At 49.6% G+C, this 18,215-nt stretch overlaps 1 protein-coding gene across 5 annotated transcripts in view; it reads left to right on the top strand.

The window, feature by feature from the left end:
• Nucleotides 1-8,972, top strand: part of PPP1R12C (protein phosphatase 1 regulatory subunit 12C) — a 40,370-nt gene extending 31,398 nt beyond the window's left edge. For 2 of the 5 annotated variants that reach the window (XM_044447859.1, XM_044447863.1), the window contains exons 11-23: nt 1,031-1,126; nt 1,678-1,772; nt 3,229-3,336; nt 3,774-3,864; nt 3,986-4,129; nt 4,651-4,741; nt 5,040-5,161; nt 5,294-5,352; nt 6,159-6,267; nt 6,406-6,510; nt 7,287-7,337; nt 7,897-7,947; nt 8,071-8,972. In XM_044447859.1, coding sequence (XP_044303794.1) covers nt 1,031-1,126; nt 1,678-1,772; nt 3,229-3,336; nt 3,774-3,864; nt 3,986-4,129; nt 4,651-4,741; nt 5,040-5,161; nt 5,294-5,352; nt 6,159-6,267; nt 6,406-6,510; nt 7,287-7,337; nt 7,897-7,947; nt 8,071-8,157 — 1,209 coding nt within the window. In that variant the 3' untranslated portion in view covers nt 8,158-8,972. The remainder of the gene's footprint in view (nt 1-1,030; nt 1,127-1,677; nt 1,773-3,228; nt 3,337-3,773; nt 3,865-3,985; nt 4,130-4,650; nt 4,742-5,039; nt 5,162-5,293; nt 5,353-6,158; nt 6,268-6,405; nt 6,511-7,286; nt 7,338-7,896; nt 7,948-8,070) is intronic. The other 3 variants (XM_044447861.1, XM_044447860.1, XM_044447862.1) reach the window with 3 other exon arrangements.
• Nucleotides 8,973-18,215: the final 9,243 nt, after the last annotated feature.

Raw genomic sequence — 18,215 nt, forward strand, 5'->3', positions numbered from 1 at the left:
CTTGAAACAGCATTTGGATTTCCTTAGTGTGATTGTTTTAGGTTCTTCTGGTGCTGTCATGCAGCTTCTAAAACTTGCAGACTGCTTGAGGGGCCCTCCCAGCAAGGTGCACCCTTTGACTGCAAATCTTCGCTCCCTTATCTCAGGTGGTGAGCAAGGGTGATGCTTAAGGAAACGGCTTTGCACAAGTTCAGGGGCACACTTGTGCTCTTTTCAGAAGCTCCTCTGGGGAACTGAGTTCTTCACAAAAAATTTTTGAGCATGTGCCAAGTGCTTTTGTCTCACGGCTGAGTGGCCAGCGGCCAACCTCAAGGCTTCTGAAGCTGAAGGGAATAAGGCTTCTGAGTCAGGAAGGGGGAGACCTTCTGTCCTGATGCCTTGCATGGTGCTGTAGAGACTGGGAAAGATGGGGAGCAGGCGAGCAGAACTGCTGACCAGGCAATTTAGTTATTTATTTTAAACATTTCTGTGCCTCCCCCATCGTAACAAAGCCTCAGGGTGGCTCACAAAGAATGCATAAATACATAAATAATAACAATACAACAAATTTTAAAAAATTGTTTAAAACCCCCTGGTGCATTCTCGGCTAAAAATTTAAAATCATATTAATTAAATAATTTAACAATTAAACTAAGTTTTAAATAAAAAGGTCTTAGCCTGGCGCCGAAAAACAAATAACGACAGCGCCAGGCGGACCTCTCTGGGGAGCGCATTCCGTAGATGTTAGTGGGAGAGGGGGAAGTGCAGGTTTTTTGCAGCCTCTTCTCCGGGAGCCTCATCTTTGGCTGCCTCTCTTCTGCCGCCACTTCTTTGGTTTTCCATCTTGGATCCAGCAGCCATGGGTCTGCTTCACAGGCATCAGGCCTGCCATGGCGTGAGACGTCTCACTGCAGAGGGTGGCTTCTCAAAATGGGATTTCAGGGCATGGATCTTGCCACGAGTTTGTATCTGCTTTGCCCTCTTTCTCTTTTCTTCCTCCCTCCCTCCCTCCCTGTCCACCCTTCTCCTGCCACTGTCTGTGCATCTGCAGCAAGACATCCGGGAGCTCTTACAGAAGTGGAACAAGAACCCCATTGGCCCAGGGCTAGCCAATAGGAGCACAGCTTCTGAGCCAGCTGGTGACCCGGTAGGAGCCTCTGCCCATCAGAGGGGGTGGCTGATTGCCCTGCTTGCTCGCTTCTTGCCTTTGGGGGTTTAGGCATGTGGGGCTTAGCTTGAGAGCCATGGGTTGAAATGGGAGGGAGCTCGCGTGGACTGAGGGTCTCTGGCGAGATCACGTGCAATCTAGAAAGATCTGGCTCGAACACCCTCTCATTCAGACCTCCTCATTTGGTCTCCCCCTCAGCTCTGCCTGTTGACCCTGCTCATTTTATTCCTTAAATTTTCTTCCATCTGCTTCTCTCCTAGCCACAATGGCTCAGGTAGGTTGAGTACGGGGGAAGTGCTCCGTGTCAGATCCAGCGATGGTTTCCGACAGTGCCCCACCACTGCTTTTGAGCAGGAGACACCCAAGGCCTCCTTTCTCAGATAGCCTGCGCCAGAAAGCAAGCCAGAGCTTCCCAGGTTTCCAGCCGGCCTCTGAACAGCCCCAACTCCTGGCCAGGACGGGAATGAGCCACATAACCTTATCAAGAAGCCTGGGTGGATTTCCTTCAAGTCCCTCTTTACTCTTAACAGAACAAAGAGCCACGCCTGGCCCGGGTGACCCCAACCCCAACTCGGCGAATCTTTGCTCTCCCAGACACAGAACCCCACCGGGACCCACGGAGAACGTGAGTAATGTGCCCCTGGTGCCCCAGTGTGGTGTGAAAGATGGGAAGTCGGGTTTAGATGGGACGTTCTGGCAGTGATTGTGGTGCAGACCTTTATGCAGCAGGGCCAGGGCCAGCCAGGGTGCGTTTTCTCTTCCATGCTGCCCTTGCAACCGGTGTGCACGGCCCTGGGTGCAAAGGTGAAGCCGCTGAGTTGCACTGATGGGGAGGGACTGGGTTTCTCTCCTGATCTCTTGCCACCTGACTGGGGGAGGAGGAGAGGGAAACAGGCCTTGTTCTTGTCTTCTGGGGTACTTTGGGGTTGTGGGATCCAAGAGGCTAAAGTGGGGGATGGATGACATTTACCTGCCAGAAGCTGGACTGCAGTTCCTATCATCCCTGAGCACCTGCTATAGTGGCTGGGGCTCATGGGAGCTGGAGACCAGTGACTTCTGGAGTGCCACAGGTTGCCTTGCACTGGGTTAAATCATGCTAGCTCCGTTGCTAAGATACCATAAATCCCAGATTAGGTAGAAGAAGGCAGGCTGGGCTTTTTCTGGGAAGAGGGTATGGAGCAAAACACAGCCAGCTGGAGGGTCATGACCAAAATGAGGGCGACCTGGGGAACCTTGGGACATCGCTGCTCCTTGGCCTTCCTGCAAGTCCTGCAGACTTACTGGGGGCACCAGCTCTGATCCCAGCCTCCTCCGTTCACCTCTGGGTCGCATGTGAACCGTGCAGGTGATTATGGCAAGGAAGTCACAGTCCTGATTCTCTTTTGCCACCTGCAGTTTGAGGCTAACAGTGCCGTTCCGCCTAATGAGGAGGAGAAGGTGGATTTTAAGAGCCACCCGTGTTACCTGGATGTGTTGTATAGCACTCTTAAGTAGTTATTCAGCATATGAGAGCAGCAGGAGCAGCGGCAGAGTTGGGGTGGGAGCCCTGGATGTGAGAGTCTTGGGTTCGAGACTCTGCTTAGGTATTGGTCGGCTTACTTGGGAGGGTGTGTCTCTGCACCGCTATTCTAGATCCACAAGACCGGATGAATTAGAGACTTGCCTTGTGGGATTAAGGAAGACACACACTTTTTTAAAAATAGTAGTTTGTGCACCAAACATGCTGCATATAGTTGCAAAAGGGAACAGCCGGCGGCGGCATGAGAGAGGAAAAACCCCAAGTCAGTTCCGACAGAGCAGGCAGCTTCTCTCTTGGGGCCGAATGGGGTGGGTGGGGGTGGGGTGCAGAAGCAGCTCACACAGGTGAGAGCTTCTCGGGGGGGAAGAGGGCTTGCTGTGCCGGTTTGGAAGGCCCCTGGGTTAAAAGTTTGCATTCTGGGTAGCCATGCATGGGTTGGGGTATCACAGTTTTCTGAAAGTGGAAGATCGCGTCGGGGCCACCTCTAAAAACACTCTCCTGCGCGTGCTCTCCCATCTCTGTGCCTCTCTTTCTTCTCTCTCTCCTCGCTGCCTCCAAACAGAAACTTAGAAGGTGGCCTTCAGATGAAGATAGATACAGCCCCTGCCCCACACCAGCCCCCCTCTTCCACTGCCATCAGCTCTAGCATGGATCCCCGGGACCGCCGAAGGTGAGGGTTGCCAGGGCCCGGGGCAGACAAGTGCGGAGAGCCGTTAGGACCACGACAGAGGGTTGCAGCGGGTACCCCACTGATGCAGCCATCTCCGATTCTGCACTTCCGTGCCTCAGCCTTCTCTTAACTACCTGTATTTCTACTAACTCTCATCCCTGGGACAAAGGCAGCTACAGTGCAGGGTCCGGTGGGTGGGGTTCAGTGCTTGATTCAGACAACCGTTCCCAGCCCCTTCTGCCTTAGCTATCCAGAGCCCACTCTGATATCAGAAGGAAGGCTCATCTGTGCAGTGCATGGAGCGTGTCTCCCAGTACCATTGAGGCATCTGTTAGTTTCCATGCTAGCTGACTGTAAGAAAGAAGGCCCCTCAGAAGCTGTGAAGCATGGGAAGAAAGCCTTTCCGTACCGCCCAGCTCCCCATTTTCTTCAACCAGGTCATACCAGACCCCAGTGCGGGATGAAGAGTCGGAATCCCAGAGGAAGGCTCGTTCCAGGCTCATGAGGCAGTCCCGGCGTTCCACGCAGGTGAGGGAGGTGGAGGCCCAGCAGCTCTGGCCTGAGGGTCTTGCAAAGAGGGACCTTTGCCTCCCGTCTAACCAGTTTCTCTTGAACCTTCCCTCTCTCCCCACACCCCCTTTGCTTCAAGGGTGTCACTCTAACGGACCTCAAGGAGGCTGAGAAGGGCATGGCCCGGACTGGGGATGCCAAAACAGCCTCAGAGCAGTGGAGCAAGGAGGACGAGAAGCGTGGCAAAGATGGAGAGCAGCCATCCCTGGAGACTACAGCAGAGGTGGCGGGAAGTGAGGGCGGGCTGTGGAAGACGGGTTGGGCTTCAGGCCTTTTGCTCCAGAGCAAACTTTGCGGCCGTCTGATGGGCAGCGAGTCCATAATTCTGCAATAGAGGGGCCCTGGCAACGGCTGTTGGTTGACCTAGGATGGAACGTGTTCCCTTGTTACCATTACATCCCTCCTTTCAGGATATGAGTCCTTCAAGGCAACTTTCACTTAAATCCGAAGTACACCAGAAGGGCTTAGCGGCTGTTGTCCCACTGAAAAGCATCTACTTCGGGCCTCTGTGTTGCGGGTGGGGGAGGTTTATCCTGTGGTCTGTAGTGGTTTTGTTGTTTGCAGCTGTCAATGCTGGGCTGAGTTAGAGTTTGGTGTCCCCTGTCATGGTTCAGTGGCACCCTTCGCTCAGTTCTTTTCAGTCATTCAAAGCTTTGATCCCCACTTTATTAATTCAGTGTGTACCACCTTGGTAATTATTCTCTCTAACTGTTTTTCCGGTCCTTCCCCCACCACCTCCTTTAGGATTCTTCCAGGAGATTCCGGCTCCCCAGTTCAGACAGTTCATCAGTCTATACTGTAAATCCATTAGTGGTGAATTCACAACCCAGAAAAGGTAAGACCTGTATTTAAGTGGAAGAATCATGCTGTTTTACAATGTGTTTTTAGATTGCATCTGTGGCATGTTTAGCTTTGGGTTTACAGCAACTTCTGTACCACTGCAACTTCCTTTTCTTCCTTTATTATCCCAGCCGCTTTATGTTGCTACCTTTTCTCTGTCAAGTATTTCCTCTGGTGACTTGCAAGGAAATGGTGAAGCTCCTCCAAGCTCCACTGCTAAGATTGTACCCATTTTTATGCAAGTATGTGGGGACTTGAGCTAAGCCACTTGTCTTGCTTTGTCTGTCTTGCAGGCTCAGAAGCTGATGAGACCAGCTCAGAGGTGGATTCAGACCTCCGGAACAGATTGGCTATTAGGGACCGCAGGAAAGGCCGGCGGGAAAGAGGCACCAGCGGGCTGGGAGGGAACTCAGAGGTGACTGTCAAAAGGAGGCGGGCTTCATGCTGTCTCGTCATGTTGTGGAGAACTTGGCAGCAGCCCTTGACATGCACCCAGTTGTCCCTACAGATAATTCAGGGAACACAACTGCCTCTTTTGCTCCTGCAGGGTGAGGAAGATGAAGATGCTGAGCAAGTCAATAATGAAGATGCACCTGGACATGGCAGGTAGGTACAGAGAGGGAATATGGGGCAGGTTGAGAAATGGATTCAGGCATTGCTCCCTTAATGACTGCCCGTGTTCAGATTGCCAAAAGATGTTAAATCCTGTTGCCAAGGAAGCTTTTTTAAAGCTGTGCACTCAAAATAAATGGTACAGTTCCTGTTACTTAATATGTATGTATTTCTTTTAACATGCCCAATCCTCATCCTTCTGTTTTCAGTCTATTGTAAATGCTTCATCCAAAAACCTGGGGAATTGCCTTCTCACGTATCAACTTGCCCGTCCACTTAGCTCATCAGAGGAGGCCCGTGTATAAGACGCTGCATTTTCCTTCTGTGAAAGGGTGCCCTGATCTGTCGCAGCACCCTGACTTGGTATCTCCTCTCATGGACAGTGGATCGGTTGCTAGGACTGTATTCTTTTCAAAGTCACGTTAGCCTTTGTATTTCTACATGCTTTTAACAACTAGTTCTCACCTTTCCATTGTTTAACATTTTTTCAACTTTTAGCTGGTTGAAATAATTTTCTGCCTGTTTCATTGTTTGATCATTGGAGTTAAGATTTTAGGCTGTTCTTGCTGTATTGTTTTTGAGTAATTTTATGTACTTTGCCCTGAAATCTATTTTGGGATGAAGACGTCATGTGTGGTTCTGTGTGTGTGCGGGGGGGCAGGGGATCTCCATATGTGTGTACACACACATGGACAAGTCCATCTGCCTGGCATACACATGACCCACCTCAGTTGCAGGCTGTGTGGAGACCCCCAAAGGGCATTTTTCATGAGCAAATCTGGTTGGTCTCTCCTTTTCAGTGAACACCTAAACAGCCTCCTGCCTAATCGAACAGCTCCTTACGGCTGCCAGAGACAGAGCAGCGCATCATCAGTTTGCAAAGAGGAACCTGATCACTATTACAAGAAAGTTAGTGCCTGGCACCCGGGGCACCTGGGTTCTGTGGGTGGAAGGGAGGCTGCTGGTGGAAGGATCCAGACCTTCAGTGTGTGGCTGTTCGTACTCCCTGGGCCTGCGTCCTTATTTTCCCCTGTGTCTGTCCCTAAGCTGTATGAAGATCTCGTGATTGAGAATGAAAAACTGAAGGAACAACTCCAAGAGGCGCAGCTGCAGCTGACACAGATCAAGCTGGAGCTGGAGAGAGTGACCCAGGTATGGCGCACAGGAGGGGCCAGATTGAGGAGCTGAGAGCCGCGAGTCTCTCTGTGATAGATGCAATCTATCTCCATAACCCCAAGGCTGAAATTGAGGGGGATTGGGGGGGGGGAGAGAACATGAACTGCTATCGTCCTCAGCCTGTACCCCTAGGTATGTTGGACTGCAACTCACATCACCCCCAGCCAACATGGCCACTGGTACCCTGTTGTGGGAGGCTGAATAGTGGTGGCTAGGAGAGCGAGCTGTTAGCTCAGCAGGAGAGCCTGGCTGAGGTCTCCCTTTGCGAAAACAGCACAGCAGTAAGAGAACTGTGGCGGCCTGCCTGTGCTCAGCTGCCAGCCCTCCACCCACCATTCTTGCTCACCTTCAGGGCTTTTCAGAAGATTGCTGGCTGACAGATGTGAATCCTTTTGAGCCTGTCAGAATGTGCCAAGCCAACCTTCCTCGGCCCTCCAGATGTGTGTGACTACAGTGCCCATCATCCTTGAGATTGTAGTCAGACAGCTTGGGGACATGCCAAGTTGCAGGAGGCTCCACTGCACCAAGGCTGACTGACCTGGGAGCAGAGTCGCGTAACTGGCCTTCTCTCGTACCAAGCGGTCGTGCATTGTGAGCTTCGCCCAAGGCTCACGGGGCGGCTACTAGCCACGGGGCCTTTTGTGTAGAGGGACCCCAGCTGTGAAACACTGTCCCTGGAATTATAAATGTCTCTCTTCTCTCCTCCAGCTTTGACTTTATTGTGTCACATGTTGTGTATTGTTTCCCTGCAGCGGCAGGAGCGTTTTGCTGAGCGGCCAGCTCTCTTAGAGCTGGAGAGATTCGTAAGTACCTGTTTCCGCCTCTTTTTTTCTTCCCCGGCATCCTCTTGCAGGATGCTGCTGCTGCTGCTGCCGCCGCCGCCACCTCATGCAGAGTGAATGATGGATGCCGGTAGAGAGCCATGGGAAGGAGCCAGCCCTGTGGTCCGCTGTGTCCGTCATGGGGAAGGGAATGACATTACAAAGGGCACCATGGCTGCTCCCTGCTGGCTGGAAGGATTATAGTGGGGTGGGCAGATGACATCCATGTCTGGACCATGTTAACATTCTTGCAACAAAAGCTGGATGGACTACAGAGAGTCTGGCTCCTCTCACTAGGCATTTCTTACATTCTTAAGCAAGATCTGTTACTCTGCTAGTGAAGAATTTTTGATTATACATTCTCATTTTGGAAATGGGACGCCCTGGAGGGATTCTTCAGGGATTCTAGCCTATGCAAGACAGAAGTCAGCTGACGTCTGTTTGGCAGGGACTGATTATCCTTAGCACAGCATAAATGCATTCTCAGAACTCTTTCCTCCTCCATCTTCTTTCCTTGGCTACTCCCCCACCCCATCCCCAGGAACGGCGGGCTTTGGAAAGGAAAGCGGCAGAGCTGGAAGAAGAGTTGAAGGTAAAGACCACCTTCAAATGAGCCCCTGGGCATCTCGTCCTCGTTCAGCCCTAGCCCGACTATGACAGGGCTTTGTTCCAGGTGCATGGGAGGTTTACTCCATGTTTTCCTTCTCTCTGGCAGGCTCTTTCAGATCTGAAGGCTGACAACCAGCGCCTCAAAGATGAAAATGCTGCTCTCATCCGCGTGATCAGCAAGCTGTCCAAGTGACTGCCTTGGCCCCCGTCCCCTGATTCCTCTCCAGTGCAGGGGCCTTACTCTGCACCCCACCTTCTTGTGTACCAGATCCTTCACAGGGACAGGAGATGTACATGAGGACAGGGGCGGCCAGCTCTCCTCTCACCACCCAGAAACTCCAGACGTGGGCTGACCCAGGCCTCAGCCGGTCAGGCACCCACCAACCATGTTTTAACCCATAGGCCAAGTTGGATGCCAGAAGCAATGTCTTGATTCCCACTTGCCCTTTCCCCTCCTCACACCTTTTTATTTCTCCCCCTTCTCCAGAGACAGTATTTATTTTGTGGCTTCCTTAATGTGATGTTATTCGCTTGCTGCTTCTTCCTTCGATGAACATGGGAGTGGGGATGACAGGAGCCGGTTTTCCCGGGGGCCTCGTAGGTGTGGAGTGGCTGCAATGCCATTCGCCCGGCAGCGGGGCAGGCGAGACAACCGAGTCGCTTCAAAGCTTGGAAGCAGAAGGCCAGGTCTGTGAGCTGGGTGGAGAGGAGGCCTGGCGAGCAGGGCTCACTGCCTGCCCGGTGCAGCTGCTTGGCCCGCCGCGTGGGCCGAAGGGCTGCCCTCAGCAGCCGCAAGCTGCCACTGGGATCGTCCGTCCCGCTGGGGGCGGGGGCGGGGGAGGGACTTGTGCTCCCTCCCATGAAGTCCGACTGGTCAGTGCAGGAAGAGACTCCGGCTGATAGGAGGGAGGTGGCATTGAGCAACCCGGGTTTAGCGTCTAGGCGGGCAGTCACCCTGGGCATCGGAGACTTGGATTAAGCGGCTTAAAAATGGGGCAGTTGGCAAGAGAGGGGGTGGTGGGTAGGGGGCAGGAGTGAGTGTGGGGGGCACCTGCATGGCTTAGTCAAAGGGATGTTGAGGATCATGGTGGGATTTGGCTTGCTTGTTTCCATGATGCCTGAGGCCACCTGCTCTGAGGCTGTGCTGAGATGTTGAGGGCCAAGGTAATCTTACCTATGAAGATGAGGCTAAAGTGCCATAGTTTGTGGGGTGGGGGGTGGAGGGAGTGGAAGTTGTGGGACCACAGTTGCTCCTTTCCTGGCCTCTTAACACTGATGGGGATTGACCCTTTCCCTTTCTTGATTTCCATTTGCATCTTGATACTCAGATGCAAGTGTGGCCCCTTTTCATAACCTTGAGCGTCCAAAGTTAACCCTGGTTATAACAGTTGCTTCCAATGCTTTCTGGCCTGAGGTCCAGCCCTCAGGGAACAGACTCTCCACAGTCTGAACAATGGGCCACAGCCTTATGCCAATTCCCAGTCTGGCTGTGCGCTTGCCCAAATATCTCCGGCCCTGATATGGATGACGTGGACTACAGCCAAAGTCCATGTTTGACAGCGTCAACAGTTGCTGGCCTTCGGCACTCCACTCCTCTCCCTGGACCTGTGCCTCCTTGACCTCTCGTTTTCCAGTTCCCTGGACTCGGTTGCTTTCCTAGAGGATACCTGGGGTCTAGCTTTGCGGTTCTCTTCCTACATTCCTCTTCCTGCACGCACACAATCAAATATTTTCATTGTTAAAACTGAGGGCTAAAAGTAATTCCAAGAAAAACGGGTCCAAACTGTTACCCTGAAAACCCTATCTGTGTGTGTGTGTATGTGTGTGTGTTTTCCTGCGCTATCATGAGCCAAGATTCCTTTGCCAAAATAAATAGCCCCTTCCTTTCTGCCATGTCCTCCTTCCCTCCCCTCCACCTTTTCTTCCCTCCACCTGCCCTGGTTCGTGAACTCCTCTCCCCACACATATCTGTACATAACAGAAGTATTTTCTATATGGCTGCATCGCCAACAAAAACAAGACAAAAATGCAGAAAAACTTAAATGTGCAATATCGCATGAGTATTTTTTCCAAAGAAGTCTCTATATTGTACTTGTTTGTTCAGCAGCTCAGCTGCACTTGTTTTAAAGAACAGGGAATTGAAATTACCGTGTTTGAATATAATTAAAAACTTAAAAATGGGATCCTTGCATCTACTGATTTATTAGTGTGCTGTGGGTTTTAAATTGGTGCGATGAGCAATGTGTATTGGGCTTGGACCAAGGCAATGCAGCTTCCCATCTTCCTGTAACTCTGCCTCTTGCTGTGTGGCTTTGGATTCCTTGGTCCGTTCACACGATGGGGCAACACGCCCTGTGAAGATGCTACACGGTGTGGGTTGTTCATGGAACAAGCTGTGGTTTGCCTGAAAGACAACTGGGCTCGCTGTGGGCTGTGCCCTCCCCCTTCCTCCTCAGTCCTCCTGCAGGTTTCTCAGGGGAGTCTGCGGCAGGACACATCTTTGTCTCTCTTCCTTGCCATGACCACCACCCCTTTTATGGTTGTTTCCCTTTTATCCTTCCTTCCCCGCAAAGATCAATTTGTGATCTCCAAAGTGGCAGCCCTTTCAAAGTGCCCAAGCAGTGCACTGGAGCTGCCGCAACCCACTGGGGCACTCAAGGGTTAAGGGTGCATCTTGAACAATACAACTATATTTTAGACTGCAAGGCCCTTATAGGTAGGAACCTACTTTGTAAAGCACCAAATACACAAATGGCCCTATGCAAAAACGGCAAGGGATCTCCAGTCCTTCGTGATCTTACCTGCTTTCTGCATCAGAAGATACAAATCTAGTATCCTACTGGGATTTATGGTAAGAATTTAAGGCAAGCCATGCGGTCAGTCCAAAGGTCGGTCTCATCCAGTGTTTTGTCCTGCATGTCACTGCTCATGGGAAGTCTGCAAGTAGGATGCGCATGCAGTAACTTCTCATGTTCCCACGTCTCTTCTGGAAAACCTTAATTGAAATTCCCAATCTGTATTTCCAAAAATTTAGAAGTCCTAGTTGGTATTACATTACATTTGTACCCTGCTTTCCCTCTTGTCACAAGGCACCCAAGACAGAAAACCAGGTCCTCTTCCTCTCCGTGTTGTCCTCCCAACAAGATCCCTGTGAGGTAGGTTAGGCGGAGAGTCAGTGATTGGTCCGAAGCCATCTAGGAGCTTCATGGCTGAATGGAGACTAGAAGCCGGACCTCTCAGTTCCCAGGCCATATAAGCCCCAGTGTCTTTCATGTTGTCCATGCACCTGTCTGTCCATGCCAGCCTGTTCTGTGCCTTGCTCTGCACCTGTTTCCTATTTTGTCCCTCTAACCATGGTTATTTCCAGTGGATTAGAGACTTCTTTTGTCCATGGCCTCAGCTGAAGACAATTTCTCCTTACGTACCAGGTTGATTCAGAATGAGAGTCCATTTAGCTCAGCTTTCAGTGGCTAACCAACATCCCCCCACCACCACCCCAGTGGGAAGCCGTGAAGGGGTTACTGCAATAGTGATGATTAGAAGCCATGGATAACTATTGTCCACAACTGCCTTCAGAAACTTTCCAAACTGGTGGCCATTACAACATCTTGTGCAAAATGAATTTTACAGTTAACTCACGCTCTGTGTAGGGAAGTCCTTCCTTTTTTCTGTCCTACAGCTCTATTCAGCTTCATGAAAAGTGTTCTGAGAGGAACAACATTTTGTATACCTTCATTGTGTCTCCCCTTACTTGCTTCAGTCCCGCCACATTGTTATAAACAATCTTTCCTTTCTGTCGGAAGAGAAAAATATTCCAGGCACACAGAGAGTTCTTTTTAAAACTTTATTGCAATGAAGGGAACAGAAAGGAATGGTTTCCTTCCCATTTTTCTGTTCACCTGAGCACATGTTCGCACACCCCTTTTGAACCCTGCTCCCGGCTGCTTGTTCCCTCCTCCTTTCCCCTAATTGGCTAATAGGGTACTGAGAGTTCACACTCTTTCCACCCGCCTGCTCCGCGCTGCCCCAACACTGGCCCTTCTTCCCAATCCAGCCCTGCCCCTGGTGGGCTACAATAGGCTCTTTTTGTTCTGCCCAGCTTGTCAATAAACAACCAGGAAGTATTTGGCCCTCCTGCCTACGTGCCTGTTTCCCATACCTTGTGCTATCTGATTTTGGCCCCTCCCCTCCTTTGAGCTAAATAATTTTCTTTGTTACCCTTGTAAATCTCTTTACTCCCTTGTTTCAAATCATCCTTTCACACCTATCAACATTAAGCTAAACAGACCCAGGCATTGTAACAGTTCCCCACTGGGGGCTTCTTCCACAATCATTTTGGTTGCCGTTTTTCCAACTCTATCCTTTTTTGAGGTGCAGGAAGATCCAACACTTTGAGCATCCCATCCGGAAACCAAACTCAAAAATGCTTTTGTGTATCTGCCCTTTGTGGGAAGACCTGTGCTGTGCAGTTGCGTAGCCTCGTGCCTGTTGTGCTGTGCAGTTGTGTAGCCTCGTGCCTGTTCCCTGAGGACAAACAAAAACTATACCTCATCAGGTTAGAATCTGACTTTAAGGTGAGTCACTCGTATTGATGAGCCTCTCCTTGGACTAAAATTAGAGGTGGCCTTTGCCCCACCTTCTGACTTTTCCTCCTCCCCAGGCCAAACCTAACTTTTAAGAATGCCGAAAGCTCTCACAGAAAGGCCCAGATGACACATAAAATCTGAGTTTCTTTGCGAGCTAGAAAGATAACCGGCCTCTTAGCTCTGCCACAGAAAAACCAGGAGCCATCGGCTTCCTTGACATTTGGCATCATTCCAGTCGAAGCTCTGGTCTTGCCCCAAGCAGATGTCCAGATTTTTTTTTCTTTAACAAAAAAATCTGTAGCTATGATCTAGCATTGTGAGGTTACTGGCATGCTCCAGCTCACATCTGTACTGCATTTTACACATAAGTAGTCCAACTGACTTGGCCTTTTAGAACATTGTCACAAAGTTCCTAGTTTCAATCAACACCAATTTCAGCCTCCTGCATTTTACATCCACCCCACCCATAAACCAAAATATGCCCAGAACATAAAAGTACCCCCAAATCTCCATAGGAAAAGCTATATTTTATACCCCCAAATATGTCCCAAATAAAGGAACAAAAGAAAGTTAAATATACATCAATTGTGGCCTCTATTTAAAGCTAAGAATCTTAGCTAAAATCTCCAACTAACAGAATTAAAATCCACTGAGGGGGAGCTTTGCTCCAATTTTTTAAAGTTAGTAGGCCAAACTATTGTTATGCAAAGTCAATGGATCATGCATTGTCATGCAGATTTCTTGATTTGCATAGCCTTGGGAAAGATTAAACCTTAACTACCTGTACTTGCTGAAAGCCATTCTTATGTTGACCGAAACTGTCCAGGGGAAAATTTCAGCCAGAACAAAGGCTTTTCAGATGCATCATTTTTCCTTCCTGAGGCACTTTTCCTCTGGGGTCAAAAAGGATCCCAAATGAGACTGTTGTTAGTTTTTTGTGGGAAGAGAGTGCAGCTTTTATTCAAAACATGGTGTTAGAAGCTCATCTTTCTAATTCTGCCCACTTAGAATTCCTGCCTTGCCTTGACTATCATGCTTACATAATGTGAAAAAGTGTTCCTTGAGCTACCAGGTAGCCTTTTCCAAGCAGGCACTCTGCAGACGTGCTGGACTACGATTCCCATCATCTCCCTGGCAGGGAGATGCTGGGAGTTGTGGTCCAACTCATCTGGAGGCTGCCATGAGGAGTAACAACACCTGAAGTGACATAATTTTAAAAGGCATTTGGAAGAAGTAAATTAAAACTTCTGAACTTAAAAATTGCCTCTTATTCGACTTGCATGTTTCCTGTGCTAGCAAGACAGAGACACAAAAATGTATGGGCTTGACAAGAGATTTATAGAAGTTTTGGTTCCTTGTGAGGAAATGACCTTTTCACCGCTTGGTGGTAATGAAGCCGCGCCCAGCAAAAACCTGACATTGGCATCGCCTGGTGGAAGCCCTTCCTGCCACGAAACCTCTCCCCCTTGCTGGTGTCTGACTCACAGCAACAGGCTCTGGAATGGCTGGCCACCCTGGAAGTGGCTGCACTGTTGTGTTGGGCAACAACCAAACAGTGCGTGTGGCATGAACCTTCATTGATTCCTTTTTATGGCCTGTTTGTATTCACAGCCGAAACTGGATGGGTGAGATGCATTTTAATTGCTGCTGTTTCTGCTGGGTCCTAGAATCTTTCAGAACAAGAAATCAGACTGCGATTTTTCTGTAGGTGAACATAGACAACTGTTTCCTTATGTTGTGGCTTTGTGCCTCAGGCGACAGTCTTCCACTTCACTTGGTACATTTCCATACCAAGCTCAATCCTCTTTAGCTTCAGCTGGTAACTGCCTTGCATAACCCTCAGATCATGCTTTGACTTGGTTACTGGTTGTCGGTAACTTTACTGGTTGTCGGTAAATCTGTGCTTTATTGTGTCTGATGCATACCTTTGCAGTGACATCCCTGTCTTCCCAATATCCAACTTGCATTGGAAATCATACTCCAGTAATCATAAAACTAGAAGATCAGCTGTATAACCTTTGCTTCTCCCCACAGGTATAGCTGGATCAATTTAACTAACATAGGCTTAAAACAAAGTAGCATGCGCTTTCTGGGTACCTTATGCAAGACCCTTTGCATGTTTTCAAAGAAGACAGATCATAAACATCTAGGCACCCAAAGGCAAGTGTATTGCTTCAGGAATTCCCATCTTTTAAAGAGGCTTTGGCCAATGAGAAGAAAACTTTAAAAGATGCTTGCCATGGCAAGGGCAAGAGAGTTCAGAAACCACCATGTTGACAAATTGAAAGACATTCTTAAAAGGGGCTTCCACGTCGCTAAATGTTGGAAGCCAAACAATCCCTGTGTATACTAGACTGCACTCATCACAAGAGAGAGGCCTGTAAGTCTTGATGCCCTCTCCTTCCCTGCCATAATCCCTCAGGCATCAGTCTCTCTTTTTCAGAAACCAGAAGGTCCCTCCTGCTTGCTCCCCTCAAAAGCTACCCAGCCAGACTCTTCTACTCCCCCAGTCTAAAGTTGCCTTCCATGGAAACTTGGCTCCACAACATTGGAAGGCCCCAACCCTGACTGGCCTTCAGCACGGTGGGAGATTCATCCTGCACAACAATCTGTTGGGCCACTGTGGTGCTGTGTGGGGAAACCATACGAACATAAGAAAAGCCCTGCTCAGTCGCACCCAAGGTCCATCCAGTCCAGTACTCTCTACACAGTGGCAAACCAGCTGCCCCCAGGACTGCTCAAGCAGGTTGGGTGCAAGACCGCCACCTGCCCCCCTTTTTCAAAGCTGAACAGTCCCAGTTGTTGTAGCCTCATAGGGGAGTTGCTCCAGCCCCCTGATCATTTTCATTACCCTTCTCTGTACTTTTTCCAGCTCAAGAATATCCTTTTTCAGGTAAGGTGACCCGAACGAAACACAATAATCTAAGGGCAGTTGCACAAAGATTTGCATAAGGGGAGTGCAGGCCTGGCAGTTGTATGTTTTATTCCATCCCTAATTATGCCCAGCATCAAGTTTGCCTTCTTCGTGGCAACTGCACGCTGGGCTGCCAGTTTTAGAAAACTCTCCACCTGCCGCTGCCGCCTCACTGCCCAAATCCTTTTCTAGTTCAGTCACTGCTAGCGCAGGTACCACCTGTCTATACTTGAAGTTGGGAATTTTTGCATTACCTTACGCATGCTTACACTGAACTGCATTTGCCGTTTGGATGCCCGTTCTCCCAGCTTGGAGAGATTCCTTTGAAGAGCCTCACAGTCCCTTTTGCTTGAACTGCTCTTCCCTCCCCCACACCCCGATCCCCACACACACAGCATAAAACTGACATCAAATGTGTGCCTGCAACACGTGCATGTCACAATCGGTCTGCGGGGTATGCCCGTTTTCTGCCACGGGAAGCATTTGACAGGCACCGTTGAGAAGCGGTTCTGGCCATTTCTCTCCCGCTCCTATCCAGCTGTGTCCTGCTGCCTTCAGAAAGAACGCGGGCAGGTTCCCCCTCCCACTTGTTTGACTTTTGCTTCCATGTCCACTTTATGAGGTGTGTGAGCTGTTTTTTCTTAATTGATGGTAGCAACTGAGTTACAGCTACCTGCCGAGGTATGTGAGGGGTGTGGCGCAGCTGGCAGGTTCACTCGCCTTGGGAGCGGGAGCTTTCATGCAACACAGGTAGTTTGAAATATCTACCTGTCAAGCCAGATGCCTGCAGCTTGGTTTCTGGAGAAAAAATGATAGGAGTGGAGGTGAAGCAGCTGAGGAAGTAGGACTATTACCTGGAAGGTAGGTCTAAACAAATAAAGGGGGCAGGATGTCTGGGTTCCATGGGGTGGGTTTCGCCTTTAGTGGGTTAGACCACAGGGACTTGGCGCTAAGCGCTCTGCTATTGGAAAGGAGCCTTATGAATTCGATGACCCAGGCAACGTTTGAGCCAGGACTCCTGGGTTCCTTGTTGGTGTGCTCAGTGTTGTTTGGGGCAACTGGGAATGGGCAATAGGACTTTGGAGGAGAGTGAGGAGGGACTGGAATCCCAGATTCTTTGCTTCAAGCTGGGAGTCCAGCACGTTACAGGAAAAGCTTTTGCATGCTCTGGGAAGGGCACGTCGCTCAGGAATGGAAGCCATTTATTTCCAGCAGGAAATCACATAATCTTGAGAGCTGGACTTCTCAGCCAGCTGTGGGTTGAATTAAAGTGGTCCTTGTAGGTTGCAAAAATAAGGAAAAAGCACATTGTTGTGGCAAGTGAAGCCAGGAGACCGAGACACAAATACTTGGATTTGTTGACACAGTGTTAATCCTATTCAGCATAATTGACTGGGTAAAACTATTCTCACATTTCCACAAGCAGAAGAGCTTGGAACTTATATTTGGGGTGGGGGAAAGTTTATTTTTAAATGAAAGTTGGATGTTCAGGCTGGCCCTGGAATACCAGGGAGGGAGCCCACACCTGAGAGAACCCCTTCCCCCTTAAAAACCTTGTGTGGGTCTCCATCTTTTTATTTATTCCGTCACTATAGTCCCTTGATGGCTGTTTTGTGTCTCTGCCCTCACCCTTTGCTTAAATCTCACAAAATTGTTTCTATAATCTAGCAGACAGTCTCCCTAACTCGCTATTTTAGTCTTTAAATCAAAAGAGAATAGTGGGTTTGAAGAAAATGTCTGTGGAGGGGAGGGGGGATCATCTCCAGATCCTACTTTGACGATCTGCCCTCCCTCAGCCCTGTAGTAACAGAATAAACTTAAGTGTTTACAGGGGCTTAGCTTGCCAAAGTGAGCAACAGTAAATCTTATACTTCCAGGATGTGGGGGAAAGGCATTGTCCTCAGGGGGACAGGGCCCTGGGCAAGTCTGATACCCAGTCAGCCCTCTTGGAAAGGCTCCGGCTTCTGATGCTAAAGTGCACTCGTGCACAAACACACACAATAATATACAGAATGGCGGGTTTTTATTTTGTGGTATTTAAAATATCACGGTCTTCATTTCATTATTTTGGATGTACGCCTCAGTATTTCACAGATGAAGCAGGGATCCTTTCAGACACCTTGAGCGTGAACCTGGCCTCCCCCATTTCATGTTTCTGAAGGAAAATTACCTCAGCAGTGAGAGGCTATAAAACCGCTCGAGTGTGTCATTCCCATGTGTGGGCATCTATGAAGATCCTTCTCAAACCCAAAGGTGGGGCCAAACTGCATAATATGCCACAGACTTTAAAACGTATGGTTAAATGGCACACTTTGTGGCCCAGTTGCCACAGCACGCAGCCCTCTTCCGACAACCGCCCCCCCCCCTCGTGACTGCCATTTACCTCAGAAGGTCCTGTTGTCTACCAGAGCGGTGCAACTGGAGCTGAACCGAAATATAGCAGCCGCTTTGGTAGTTCACTCACACAAAATTGTAATTAGACCTTCCCGAAAGGCCAAAACAGGGAGAGTGATGGGGCCAGGGAAGAGGGGTGAATGATCTCCTCTGTGCCCTTTTGCATCAAAAGGAGTTTTAGAAATCAATATGTACAATCAGAAGAGGCTAGGGGCAAAGAAATTGGGGGTAACAGTGGAGCACCCTTCAGCTGGATACCCTCCAGATGTTTTGGACTTCAGCTCCCATCAGCACTTGCCAGCATGACCAATGGCCAGGAATGCTGGGTGGTGTAATCCAAAACACAAGGCAGGCACT

This window comes from Varanus komodoensis, unplaced genomic scaffold, assembly GCF_004798865.1.
Source record: "Varanus komodoensis strain SLA01 unplaced genomic scaffold, ASM479886v1 scaffold53, whole genome shotgun sequence".
NCBI lineage: Eukaryota > Metazoa > Chordata > Lepidosauria > Squamata > Varanidae > Varanus > Varanus komodoensis.